This window comes from Oryzias melastigma, linkage group LG9, assembly GCF_002922805.2.
Source record: "Oryzias melastigma strain HK-1 linkage group LG9, ASM292280v2, whole genome shotgun sequence".
In the NCBI taxonomy this organism is placed as follows: domain Eukaryota; kingdom Metazoa; phylum Chordata; class Actinopteri; order Beloniformes; family Adrianichthyidae; genus Oryzias; species Oryzias melastigma.
Window position 1 is genome coordinate 24,558,809 of NC_050520.1, and position 13,805 is coordinate 24,572,613.

The 13,805-nt window shown below is 42.5% G+C and overlaps 1 protein-coding gene across 1 annotated transcript; it reads right to left on the bottom strand.

Moving 5' to 3' along the window:
• Positions 1-139: 139 nt before the first annotated feature.
• On the bottom strand, positions 140-12,079 carry snrnp200 (small nuclear ribonucleoprotein 200 (U5)). The gene is made up of 44 exons (XM_024275933.2): positions 11,748-12,079; positions 10,740-10,903; positions 10,261-10,432; positions 9,990-10,182; positions 9,845-9,900; positions 9,609-9,707; positions 9,383-9,535; positions 9,195-9,294; positions 8,970-9,106; positions 8,802-8,879; positions 8,515-8,688; positions 8,282-8,419; positions 8,037-8,192; positions 7,782-7,952; positions 7,512-7,705; positions 7,311-7,434; positions 7,057-7,206; positions 6,731-6,973; positions 6,458-6,646; positions 6,166-6,363; positions 5,915-6,067; positions 5,751-5,831; positions 5,513-5,596; positions 5,273-5,379; positions 5,074-5,192; positions 4,849-5,003; positions 4,579-4,768; positions 4,327-4,500; positions 4,054-4,214; positions 3,737-3,964; positions 3,453-3,644; positions 3,194-3,372; positions 2,963-3,114; positions 2,778-2,886; positions 2,597-2,705; positions 2,314-2,503; positions 2,061-2,225; positions 1,855-1,976; positions 1,625-1,768; positions 1,361-1,537; positions 1,115-1,275; positions 928-1,009; positions 757-849; positions 140-679 (listed from the first exon to the last, which is right to left on the bottom strand). Exons 1-44 carry the CDS (start codon positions 11,790-11,792, stop codon positions 530-532), a joined length of 6,411 nt encoding a protein of 2,136 aa, XP_024131701.1. The 5' UTR covers positions 11,793-12,079; the 3' UTR covers positions 140-529.
• Between the last annotated feature and the right edge of the window lie 1,726 nt (positions 12,080-13,805).

Below are 13,805 nucleotides of genomic sequence, written 5' to 3' on the forward strand. Positions count from 1 at the left end.
ATGAACAATCTTGTCAATATAAAGGCTGCATTGAATTGATCTTTTAGCTTTAAAGTTTCCTGATAGTTGTCTCATAATAAAATTATATAACAAATTTCAGATTTTTATTTTTTTATTCCAAAACAAAAATTAGTCAGGATGAATGATTAAGCAGGGAAAACAAATCAAAATAATATTTTATTGAAGCTTAACCAAAGTATTAAACTAAAGTAAATATGGATTTAAACATGCAGTGTGGATGACTCGGCTGTATTCAACGGTCGATGTTTTACTGAATTCTTTGTATTTCTGAATCTCAAGAGTTATCTTTGAATACATTTGTGAAAAGTACACCAATGGTCAACAAAGTACACAAAACCTCTGAGGAGCTGCTCGACATACAGGATAAAACAATTGTACCGACTACAAAGACATTTTATGAACTGACAGGGCTCCTCTCAGAGATCAATCTGGGTAAATATCTACATAAAAAAACCTGATCCCATTACTTATTGAAAGAAAAAATAAAAGTAGAATTTGAAGTTCCATCTTAATCTGAATCACTGTCTCCATCGCTGTCAGCCTCCTTCACGTCCACGCTGAACTTGTACTCCTGATCACAGCCCATGTAAGCGTCGCTCATGAAGTACAGTGTGTAGTTGTGAATGCCCATCGCTGGGGCTACGAAGTCCAGCTTGACCTACAAAGAAAACCCAGACATGAAAACTGGTAGTTTGAGCATTTTTGGTCAGGAAGTGTTCAAAGTGGACGTCTCACCTTTGCTTTTTGCTGCAGAGTCAGTCTCTTGATGGAGATGAGGCTGTTGGACTTTGGGTCTCCGATCACGACCCACCAGCCCTCCTCACGTTTCTGCAACAATAAGATATTCGAATGAATAAAAAAAATGGAGGAAACACTTTAAGGGAAGTGAGCAGCAACTCAACAGACCTGAGGGAAGAGGGGAGCAACGACAGGACCGGTCACCTCCTCCTCACGCTCCAGCTGAACCTGAACCAGAACTGGACTGCCACTAAAGAAAACACAGACTCACTTTTAGCCAGAGAACAACACATCTACATTGGATTTAAAAATGCATCCCTGTTTTGAATTGTTCCCAACAGGAATGCACACATACCTCTTAATGTTGTCCCTTTCCACCACTTCATACGCGAGCTCGATGTTGGGGTAACGGTTACAGAAGCGAGCCACGTCTGCCATCTGAGCGTCTGTGAGCTGCAGCAAGCCGGTTCTGTCTTCATCCTCCATTTCCATTATGTCAAATATACTCTCCACACCCTGAAAGAAAAACACACGCCAAACATTTTAACGAGTTTAAACATGCAGGTTTTGACAGAAGAAGCAGTCAGTGGATGTGACGTACCTTGTCTGTACAGCGCTTGATGTGCTCTGAGGTGAAGTAGGGCAGCTGTTTCAGGTAGGAGTCCTTGGACCACATAGCCTGGGTGACCATCTGGGCTAGCTCCATAGCAGCCAGTGCAGGACTGAGCCAGCCGTTACTGGACAACACATCCACGCAGGCCTGGATGAGGCGGATCGCCTGTACGCAGCAAACAGACACTGGGATCAGCTTTACACACTTTCACAGAGAAGGACGGTTAAAAAAAAAAACATTTCAAACGTGAACCTTGCTCAGGATCTCTTCGGTGTCTGACTGCAGCTCTGCGCTCAGCTGCATCCTGGAGAGATGAGCTTGCAGCAGCAAGTTCGTCTTCACGTGGGGATCGTTGAACTTCGGGTTGTTGAGCTTGTGGGGCACTTTCTGTGCCAGCTTTAATACAGAATTAGGTCCAAAATTTTATTTCAAATAGACTTAGACAAGCATTTATGCTGCAAAAAAAAAAGACAAGTAAGTACCTGTCGGAGAAGTGTGTCCTCGTGGTGCCTGATGGGAATGTTTTTATACTCGGCAGCATTGGAGATGATTTCAATTAACCCTCGGATCTTCGTCTTGGCGTTCAGAGACATGCTAAACAACTCTGCCAAAAACAAGAGCAAAGTTACGGCGTGATGCTCGGCGCCGCGGCTTTAACCTACACAGCAAAGCGACTGCTGCTACAAACCGATGGTGGTGTAGTTGATGTAGTAGTAGGCAGCGATCATGCCCAAATTGAGCGGTGCCACATCCATTTCATCCTCAATGCTGATGCATTTGGACTGCTCAAGGTCATGCAACGTGTTTTCCACCAGCTCTGACAGGTGGTCAGACAGGTGACGGTGGGACATGCCTGACATCGAGAGGAAACACACGAACCTTAAAAAGTCCTGCGACAGCTTTAATAAAACCTGATCTTCTTCTGTTAGGACGGCGCTCACCCTGCAGGTTGTAGTAGTTGGGGTTCTGCGTCATGCGTCTGTAGAGGAACGTCCAGGTCAGGTAATCCACGGCGTCCTGCTTGTTCTCAATCGTCTTGGTCACAATCTCTGCGTTGAAATGGTCGTGGAGACAGTGATCCAAGTGGGACTCCACGGGCAAGGGCTCATACAGGAACTTCTTGAAGAAGTCCTTCAAAGAAAAAAACAGATATGATTAGATTTGAACTACATTGTTGTACAATAATTAACCCTGAATGTATTAAAAACACACACAAATATTTACCTTCTTAGAGCCCTGACACATGATGACACAGCGTCCTTCATCGTCCAGCATGGGTCTGTTTGCTTTGCCCACCATCTGGAGAACGTCGTATATGGGATAATCCACATATCTAAAAGTAAAAACAGATTATTAGAAACACTCTTTTCATCCACTGTAAGGGTTAGCACTGCCTGATGCTTACGCATGGATTTTTCCATTGTAGTACTGGGTGTCCATGACGATGACCAGATGTGCCGAGATACTGATGCCCCAGCAAAGAGAACGAGAGGAAACAATCACCTGGACAGCACCTGGACAAAAACAGAACCATAAATTAAAACTTTTTGCTTCTTGATAAAATTGGTTGCATCAACAATGACTTGATACCTGAGTTGAAGAGCTGCTCCACTATTTTGCGTTCAGTTGCGGACAGGCCTTCGTGCAGATATCCCACGCCGTTGGCCAGAGTCTCTTTCAGAGTGGGATCGTTGATTTTCTCCAGGAATGGCGCCAGGTCTTTCTCGGTGCAATGCAAGAACCTTCAAAGAGATGGATTTCACTTTCATGTAAACATTTGATTCCAAACCCTCAGCACTGCATTTCGTGGTAGTGACTGACCTCTGAGGAACCACGTCAGCGGCACAGAAGGTGAGGATGTCGATGGCGGTGAGGCGCGTCTGTCGGCGTGACGGGACAAACACCACCGCTGGTTTGGATGGAGAGTGCTTCATGATGGCATGATAGACTGGCTTGGCCATGGACAGCAGTCGTGTCTGAGTATGACTCACGTTGAAACCCTACAGGAAGGGAAAAGTCCATTTAATCAAAGGACTGTGTATTCTGGGCTCTGATCAACTTCTTGCAAAAGTTAATGAACCTGAATGTGAAGCTCCAGAGGTACAGGTCTGACATTTGGGTGGAAGTTAAAGGTGGCCGTGGTGCTGCAGCCGAGCCAGTGAGCCATGTCTTTGGCGTTGGACAGAGATGAGCTGAGGGCGACAATGCGGATGGGACGCTCGATCTGTGAGGAGATGTACCTCATTCTGGAGCAGATGACCTCCAATACCGGCTAAAAACCAAACACAAGTCACATTAGTTTGACGCTCTAAATATAGTGATGTACATACCTGATGTTAACAGCAACTCAAACACAGCTCTTACTCCATTTTCTCCACCAATAAGGTGCGCTTCATCCACAATGAAAAGGCTGACGTTCTGCACATTCTTTCTCTGCTTCCAGCGACGAGACAAGATGTCCCATTTGTCTGGTGTGCTGATGATGATGTCACCTTTCCCCAAGAGCTTCAGGTCAGTGCTGGTCTCCCCGGTTAGGAGAACCACCTTCTTGTTCAGGATGTCCTGGAACTTCTGATGCCAGTCAACAAACACCTGAAAGAGAGAAGCCACCCTGTAGCTACAGCAGGTTGATTCTCCAAATGTGGACGTGGGCTTCACAGAGTTCTCTCATGACATTTTACCTGCTCAGCCAGAGCTTCCATTGGAGTGATGTACACACAGCGACCTTCTGTGTTGTGCAGCAGCATTCTCAGAATGGCAAACTCTGCACAGATGGTCTTCCCACTACCAGTGGGAGCTCCCACAAACACATTATCATCACTGTTGTAGACGGCATTGAAGACTGATTTGGAGAAAAGAGTAAAGAAAACGAGTGAATACAGAGCTCTGGTTTGAGTCGAAAATGTGAGTTTCAGTTTCATCAGGATTTTATTTTCCCCTAAATCCCTCCTTACCTTGTGTCTGAATGGGATTGAAGAACGGAAACTTGTTCTGGTAGAGAGCTTCAAAGGCAGAGTTCCTGAGCGCAGTGACAGGAAGTGGCTGCAGGTCCAGAAGCTCAGTGGGTGGAGGGTACTTCTCTGGCAAGATGAGATGGCGGAAGGACACTGGGAGCTGAGTCTCACAGGCTGAGAGAAAATAGAAATGAGAAAGGCGTCAGGTAAAGTTCTACAGTGGAGAACAATAGTTCCATTAGAGCTTCTTACAGAGCCATCGGTCTGACACCACGCGGATGAAGTACTGAGGAGGCAGAGGCTCAAACACGGGGACAAAGAACGTCACCAGATGTTCATCCTGGGCGTACTTGGCTTTGAGGAGGAAGTACTCGTGGTGGAGGATCACTTCACTGTCAACGTCCTCCACCAGAATCCAGAAAGCTTCAGATGATCCATGAATCTAAGCAGAAGAAGAAAAGGAATCTTAGAAGCAGGAAAACCTTTGCTGGAGGGAAACTCCTCTGAATTACAATCACCAACCTTATCGTCCCACTGGAAGTCAGGAGTGATTGTGAGCTCAACTTTCAGAGTGGAGCGAGTGATGGGCTGCAGATGGACGGCCAGGTCCAGTCTGGGGAACTGATGGACGTATTTGTGAATGGTCTTCCCCATCTTTGGCATTCGAATCAGCTCACCTACACAAAGAAGAAGACAACAACTTAGTATAGCATAAAATAAAAATCCTTAATGAGGGGAGAAACTCACCGATCTCATTGTGGTTGAGATCGTAAAGCCGCTCAAAGGGAAAGTTCTTCTTCTCAATCTTCTTGACCACTTCCTCTGGCAGCTTCTTGAACTGACGCAGAGGAGACATGGACTGCCACCTGTGAGAAATCAGAGCACAAAGCATGAGCATCATGTTTTAAGAAAGAACATGCTCTTATAGGAACATAAATACACTTGCATTCTCTTGTCGATCATCTTGCACAGATTCATGGTCTTATCTGTAAGCTGAGCCCAGCCTCGGTTTAACACGATCTCAAATATGGCTCGCATCAACCGTCCAGCACTCTGAAGAAAGAAAACAACATCAATCTACAGGTAAACTACAATAACTTAATAGGACATTGTGATTGTTTTTTTTAAACATAATTTGAGATAAAAAGAAGACAAAAAGTATAAAAGAGGATGAAACATGCTGCACCTGTGTAACATAAACCATGTCTGCCATGAGAGCAAAGCCTTCCAGTTTGAGCTGAGAGATGAATGCTTGGAGCAGCACGTTAATCTGAAAGGATGAAGCACAAAAGGGATTATTTTAGCAATTTTTCAACATATTTTAAGTAAATATGAAACAAAATATATTTGAAACATTTCTAAAAATGAACAATAATAAATTCTGAAATTTGATTAAGATGTAAAATATCTGTCATGGAGGTTACCTTGGCACTGGGTTCCTCAATGCTCTCCTTCACTGGAATAGGAACTCTCTCCAGTAGCTTCTGAAGCTCCAGTTTTTCTTCCTAAAAGAAAACGTGTGTCATTTTCCTGCATGTCGTAGATAATTTCAAGGACATCGAGATTAAAGCTGGTCTGACTTTCATACCTCTCGCACATTGATGTTTTTAAACTCTGAGGAAAGTGAAAAGACTCTGAAGAGCTCGATCTCACTGAGAGTGGGTTTCAGGAGCTGGTTGTAGGTCTGAACCGAGTCGTGAGTGATATAAAAGTGACTGGCGATGCGTCCCAGGTCTGTCACCTTCAAATATACAACAAAATAGGTCATTAAAATTATCTGGTGAGTGTTTTAGCAATTCATTCGCATCATAAAGGTGCTTAAAGGTCTGCTCAGCTTACCTGGAAGGCGCCTGTCCTCTTGTCGTATTTGACCAGGCTGTTCTTGTCCAGGACGTTGGCTGCTGTGTGAATCAGGTCCATCCTGCGCCTCTCCAGAAGCGGGTCTATACTCCGGTCATCCTGCGAAATTCCATACAGGGTGGGGTTGCGGAGCATACGCACGTACAAGTAGGTGTAGCCGAGCCAGTTCACAGCATCCTAAAACACACAAAACAATAAAATAAACGCTTTAATTTTCTAAATTTTTTGTTATTTAGTGCCTTCTATTTTTTGACCCAAGTCCATCACTTACCTTCACAGTCTGAACATTGCCAAGAACAATTTCTGCATTCAGCATGTCGGGTAGTTTTCCCACCATCTGACTCTCAATAGGAAGCTGCTGGTTGAGCAGAGACAGATAATACTGCAGCTCTCCGTGGGACGTGATCAGGATTCCCTCCCCCTTGGTGTCATACTGGGGACGACCAGCACGACCAAGCATCTAAGGAAAAGAGAAGATTCATATAATCTACTGCTGTTGGAGAGTTGTATAAACTTTGACATAAATAACCATCCTAATACAGACCTGCAGAATATCCAAGGCCCCGAGCTCAGTCCATCTGCCTTTCTCTGGACTGTAAACTTGAGTTCCTTTGATGATCACAGTATGGGCTGGCAAGTTGACTCCCCATGCCAGAGTGGCTGTAGACACCAGAACCTGAATGTGCCGATCAGCAAACAAATCCTCCACCAGAGTACGGTCCACTCTGGTCATACCAGCGTGGTGGATTGCAAAGCCATAGGGAAGCAAATCCTTCAACTCCAGGTTCTAATAGAAGGAGAATATATCAGTCATACTAATCCAAGTTTTAAGAAAAACAAAAAGTGTGAGGCTTCAAGAAACCCTCTTACCTTGCATTGCTCTGCCTCAGTTCTCAAAACTTCGGTGGATGCTGACCCTTCTCTGAGAAAAAGACCCAGAGTGTCCTTCTCCAAGCACATGTCTCGTATGGCCCGGGCAGTCTTGCCCGTCTCCTTCCTGGAGTGGACAAATACAAGCACCTATTGGGAGCAAGTGAACATTAAAAGTTATAAACATGTATATCAGAGATTTAAAGTCGGCTTAGATTAAAATGTTTCCCTCAATAAAAAAGAAAGGCGGGCACCTGATTCTTCCCAGCGTGCTCCATGATTTTTTCATAAACAATCTCGTTCATGATCTGGAAGCGCTTGATGGCCTTCTTCTCTGTGATGCCAACATAAGTCTGCTCCAGCGGCACAGGACGGAAACTGCAAACGAAAATAAAACAAGCGTAAGACTTCATGAAGTTCAGCAAACCCAGAGATGTTTCTGTTTTGAAACAAACCTGTTGTCAAAGTAGAACAGTCCTTTTGCAGGATCCACACGCAGGCACGTCGCCACGTCTTCATAGTTGGGTAATGTGGCGCTGAGGCCCAACAGGCGGACATCTTCTTGGGTCAGTTCCACATTACGGATGGTCCTTGCGATCAGGGATTCCAGCACAGGACCGCGGTCATCGTGCAGCAGGTGAATTTCATCCTAAATAAAATTAGTTCATTTATTCTGATCATTTAAAATCAAATGAAGAATACATAAAAAAAAAAAATCAACTTACAATGATGATGAGGCGCACAAGCTGGGTGTAGGTACGCTCTCCACCTTTCCGAGTAATGATATCCCACTTCTCAGGGGTGCAGACAATGATCTGCGTGGCGTTGATCTCCTCTTTACAGAGTTGGTGATCTCCTGTCAGCTCAGACACGGTGATGCCGTAACTAGCCAATCGCTACAACAAAAAGCAAAAGTGTTATTTCTAGATCTGTCTGGAAGCTCCTCAATGCATAACATTAAGGAAATACACGCGGCTTACCTTACTAAAACTTCCCACCATCTCCTGCACGAGGGACCGCATGGGTGCGATGTAGATGATTTTGAAATCGTCCACATTGATTGTGCCATCCATGTTTATATGCTTCCCAATTTCTCTCAACATCGCCATCAGGGCAACGTTGGTTTTACCAGCTCCCTGTATACAAAACACCACCAGGATTAATGTTGAAAACAGACTTCAGCGTGACAGTTCCTCTGCCTCTGGCTTGTGCAGACTTCACTCACCGTAGGAGCACACACTAAAAGGTTTTCGTCCGTCTCCATAGCAGACTTGAACAGTTTACTCTGGATTCGATTTAGAGTCTTGAAACCTTCAAACCCAGCCTGAGCGTACTTGGGTAACTTGTCGATGGAAACAAGCACCTGGAGAAATATCAACAATCAGAATTTTAGACACTGCTGTATTTAAAAGATGACAGTTTTGTACTTCTTGACAGCAAAAGAAACAACAGACGAACCTCGTTGTCAGCAAAAGGTTTGGGTTTCAGGGCGGGAACGTGGACTTCTTCATAACCTTTGCGCTGTTTGCGAAAAGAGCCGTCTGGGAGCTGGCAGCGTTTGTTGGCCATGAAATGACTGCCCTGGGTGAAGGTCAGGTCTTCCAGGTCCAGCAGCTGTCGAGGCATCACTGACTGCAGAAACATGAATTTTTAAACCTTCATAACGTTTTATATACATATAGTTGCTTAAAGTGATTAAGGGAAGTGAAAGAGTCCAACGGATACATCTCTATAGTCTCATTTACCTCTCCATGATCAATGTCCATCGCTTCCAAGTCATCAACTCGAGACTTTCTCACCCGCTCTCTACGAGATTGTTCTTCCTAATAATTAACAAAAGGAGAAAAATGTAATTACTCTTATTAAACAAACAAATGAAAACATAATGCTTATGTTAAAAAAACAAATCTAACCCGAATGATGTCCTCCTTCTCTGTCTCTTGCAGCTTGTAGAGAATCTTTGATAGCTCCGGATCAGACTCCATCTTTCCAATAATCCTCTCCTTTTCTGCCTCACTCTGAGCACTAGCCAGCATTGTACAATACTGAACTGTGGGTTAGAGAGGGAAAAGGCAGCTATAAATAAAGAAAAAAAAGCACAAGATGGAAAGTAGTTTAAGGTTCATAAATTGTCTTACTCATGCGCCGGTGCTGACGGAGGATTTTGATGAAATCAAAAGTGTTGAAACCCAACAGCAACACCAGCTGGTTCTCACATTCTCTGTCATCACTGGCAGTCTGCGACACAAAAAATGAAATAAGCAGCATCAACGCATCTAGAAGTGATGAGAGTATCTACTGTGAACAGGCAAGGAGCTAAACATACTTTGAGGATTTCTAAGACTTCATCCGCTTTCTTCTGTGACACGATGGCATCGTCATAGAAACGGCTGAGCTGACGCTGAAGCCAGAAGGCATCGATATCTCGGGGATGCAAATCTTTTTTCTTCACTGTCATTACGTCACCTGTTTCACCGAGCTACATGAAGAAAAATGTGTTTTAGTGAAGGAAATGAGAAAATGTGAAACAAGGATGCAGATGTTGCACTGACATTGGCAGAGAGTGTGGTGGTCACGACTGCCTCTTCTCCCTCGCTGTCTTCATCTGATTGTTCGTCTTGCACTTCACCAAAAGGGTTTTCATCCCCTTCCTAAAAAATAAATAAAGACCAGGAATTTATTCAAATTGTGAAACTTGACAAACTTATTACTGGGATTCAAAGTCAAGAAAATGTTGATTAATGCTGAGGTTTAGTCACCCACCAATTTAAGAGAAAAAAAACCTCACCTCCTCATCTGATTCAAACTGCACATTGACACCATACGTATCATCGATGTTGTCATCTGTGAAGAAACAAAAAATGTTCAGATTACCAATTAAACACACAACCATTAATTCACAAACTTGACAGATCTTCAGCACAAAAACTTACCCATATTCTGCAATTCTTTGTCTCCCCCATAGTCTGTGATCTTCTTTCCAAGATTGACCAACACATGATAACGTGTGTCATCTGAAGGTCCAAGAAGCTGCTCCACTTCACGTCGCCTTTCTTTATCCCTGATCTTGTCATTTTTAAGTACTGCCAGTACCTCGTCGGCTGCTCCGCACAAAATGTCACGGGGCTGCAGACAACATCACAAGGTATTAGTTTTCAGAACTTAACATAAATTTGAATAAAAACCCACATTTGACCGGCTCACCTGGTCTCCTAAAGCAGCATGGATGAAGCTTAGCAACACTTCATAAGTCTCTCTGGTTTCTTTGGTTTTAGGCTTGTACACAATGCCCACCATTTCATCGATGCCTTCAGACAGAAGGGTAAAACCTTTCATTTTGTTGATGTCGTGCCTGTCTTCATCTCTTTTTCGTCTCCTATGTTGACAGCACAAGGAAAAAGAACAGTTAGTGTTACCCAATCAGCATAAGAACATTTATCTAAAAGTTCAACAAACTGTGATGCACCAACAAAATGAAAAGGGTTACATTTAGTAAATTATTTCAACAGCACTCCTGTGAATTAAACAAAACTAACATTTTCCAAGTCCAACAGTTTGTGAAAAGACTGCTGTCAGCTCAACAAAGTAAAACAAGGTGCCAACAGTGACAGAGCCCAATATGATCTAACACATTCATGTCAGATTACACTTGGTAAAGTATGAGTTAGTTATTCTGAACTAACTTGTTTCTTCTGTCTTCAAGGTTCTGAGGTCTGGTCCTCTGAGCCTTGTCACCCATCTTGGTCCCTTCCAGCTTCCCCACCAGGGACAACACCTCTCCGGTGGGCTCATCTCTCCGTGTGCGGTCAATCAAAGAGCGATCCGCTTGCAACACCAAGTTTGAGTTCTGCCAGATAGGAAAAAAAAGATATGAATTATCATTAGAGGAATGGACAATCCCTTAAACCCCTATTTTCACCTTTCTTAATATGGAAATTAAAAATAATGGTAAGTACTTATAAATACAGATAAACAGGGTGGTTGGAATTAAAATGAAAAAATAAAAACAATAGCAAAGTAGTTAAATGACATGCACACAAAGTCAAGCAAGGAGGGTTGTTTTATTTAAAAAAAACAAAAAACAAAGGAATTAGCTTTGATTTATTTATTTTGTATTTAAGAAAATGTGTACATAACCTACAATATTGAAGCTTTTGATTCATTAAGTTTTAAGTTAACAAAATACATAATGAATGTGCTTTTGGGAGACAGATTTCTCACTTTGTATTGTTTATGAAAAACGTACTTAAATAACAGTGACAAAGTGATCATCTTTCAGCTTTTCTTAAATTGTATCTTTTTAAGAAGAGACTTATGTGGGGGAGGCAAGTGAAATTCGAACTTTTAATATATTAAATGAAAAAAAAAATCTATTATGAAATCAAGTATTATTTGCAGTTGTAGCCCATTTAAAAAGAAAGTTATTTTATGGCTTTCGAGGGTTTAGGAAATCACGCAATATTAATCGTCATTTAGTAACTGTAGTTGTATCAAAATCATGTACAAGTAAACATTGTTTATTTTTATATAATCTTTCAATATGCGCCCCATTATCAAGAGGCTAACTAGCTGGCTAATCGGGGGAGCGGGCAAGTTGAAATCAAATTGTCTAACAATAAAATGATATATAGTTTGATTTAATCTGTATCAGTGTATTAATCGATTTTCAGAAACTTGTATTCCCGACTCACCGCTTTGTACTCATACTGCAGGCTACGAGCGGTAACATCCGCCATGGTGGAGCCGTTCTATCAACGTCTGGCCGCACGTTCTGGAGCAGGCCGCCGGGTCCACGGAGTTGTCCACAGAGTAGACTTCGCTCTGCTTTCTTCAGGGTAAAACTCTGAGCATTTGGTACGGTGTTCAGACTTTAAACACAAACCCGTTTTGAACGTATTTACTAGTTTTAACGCACGAAAACTAGTCTCACCTACGAAACAATACTTCTGATGCTAGCACGAGCGCATAACACACGGCGGTCGCCTTCCTCTTCCGGTGTCAAACGATGACAAGAATGGAAACAGAAATGAAACAGCGCCCCCTACCTCCAGGAGTTTAATTAAATCAGTCAATCTAAAAGTAATAAATAAATAAACAAACAAACAAATATATAAATGAATAAATACATAAATAAATATTAAACAAACTTAAAAAACATCCTATTTCTTAGACCCCATTTCACAAAATCATTTAACTTGTGTATAAGACAATGGAAAAATTGTTATCTGCAAGAAAAATGTAACAAATGAAATATTGTTCTGTAGAGCTTAGCTACAGTACTGTTTTTTTTCTTTATAAAGTTGTGTAAATAAAAAAATATTCCACAAACTCTGGAGATTTTTTTGCTTCCTTTGTAAAACTTTCTTAATGTCTTTCCCTTAGTACCCTAGTCTGATTATTTGTCCCATACACTCATAGTTTGTTGGATAAGAAAATCATCAACAGTCAGAACCCTGAACATACAATTAGTTCTTTTATCTAAAAATGTTCAATATAATTAAATGTTGGGATAAAGACTGCATTTTTTTTTCACAAAATGTTGGAATATGGACAGCTGGCTGTCTAAAGTTTAAAAGAGCATCAGTGGCTGACAGACTGTCAATGAGTAAAATCCCCTCAGGACAGTTATGTGACCGTTGGTTCTGTGGATTTATGTTCTCAGCCCCAATCTACCAGAGTAGAGGCCACGAAAGCAAGGAAGCAAATCATTCCAAGGAAACAGCTGGAAGTCAGGACACATCAGACCCGGCAGAAGAGGGTGAACACACACGCACTCACACACCCACACACACACACACTTATATATAGTGTGTCATAACATGGTGTACGTAATCTTTCCTGACTCATGTTGCGTTTGGATAAGCGCTTTCAGGAAGGTGGCAAAGATGTGTTACATTTCCCCAGCAGTGCAACCAGATGGCAGCAGTAGCTTGCTTAATTTAAATTAGATTTTTATCAGAGATCTCTTCCTCCAGTATTGTTACATTCCTTCTTTTCTGAACGTTCACTAAACGGTGATGAGAGAATGTTTTTTTGTTTCCTGTCTGTATTTTTTTTAAGACAGCTAGATAGAAAAGCAGTCAGAAATAGAGAGAGTGATTATATTTTTAGAGAGGAAGAGAAGAGTGCATTTCTTCTGCAGCTTTTAGACCTACAGCCTCACTGCACATCTGCCAGTAACATCTGTCACTCCCCGCGAATCAGAACCTGCGATGCCTTACATGCACTGATCCTGCTGTTTAAGCTTCTGACAGCCCTGTACCAGACAGATTGACACAGATACTTGTTGGAGAGTGTGCTAACGCTTAAATCTTGTTTTACTTGTGGAAACAAATGCCGCCTAGTTATTTCAGGTCAAACTTGGACTTGGTGTTCTCTTTTGGTATTCACATTTTAGAGCATTTTCTATTTCTCTAGATTCAAAGGGCGCAGTCAATTTAATGTGGATCATTATGACTTTTAAACTATTCTAATTTAAATAGTTGACTTTTTTTCCCCCTCTAAGTAGCAACATGAGTAGCCCACAGTGGTCTGAGCAGCTGTTGCTGCAACGCCATCTGTGAACAGACGCTGGTCTGGATCTCTCAGTGGGAGTTGAGAAGATGACAGGAGGCTCACTTTCTGCCTGGGCTCAGGGACTAAAACTTCCTGTGTGACCCAGGTAGGGCCTGAATGAGTCTCTGGAGGGAGGTTTTCGGTCTTAGACTGGATTAGCCAAGGTAAGGCGTTCCATGACAGAGCCAAGACTC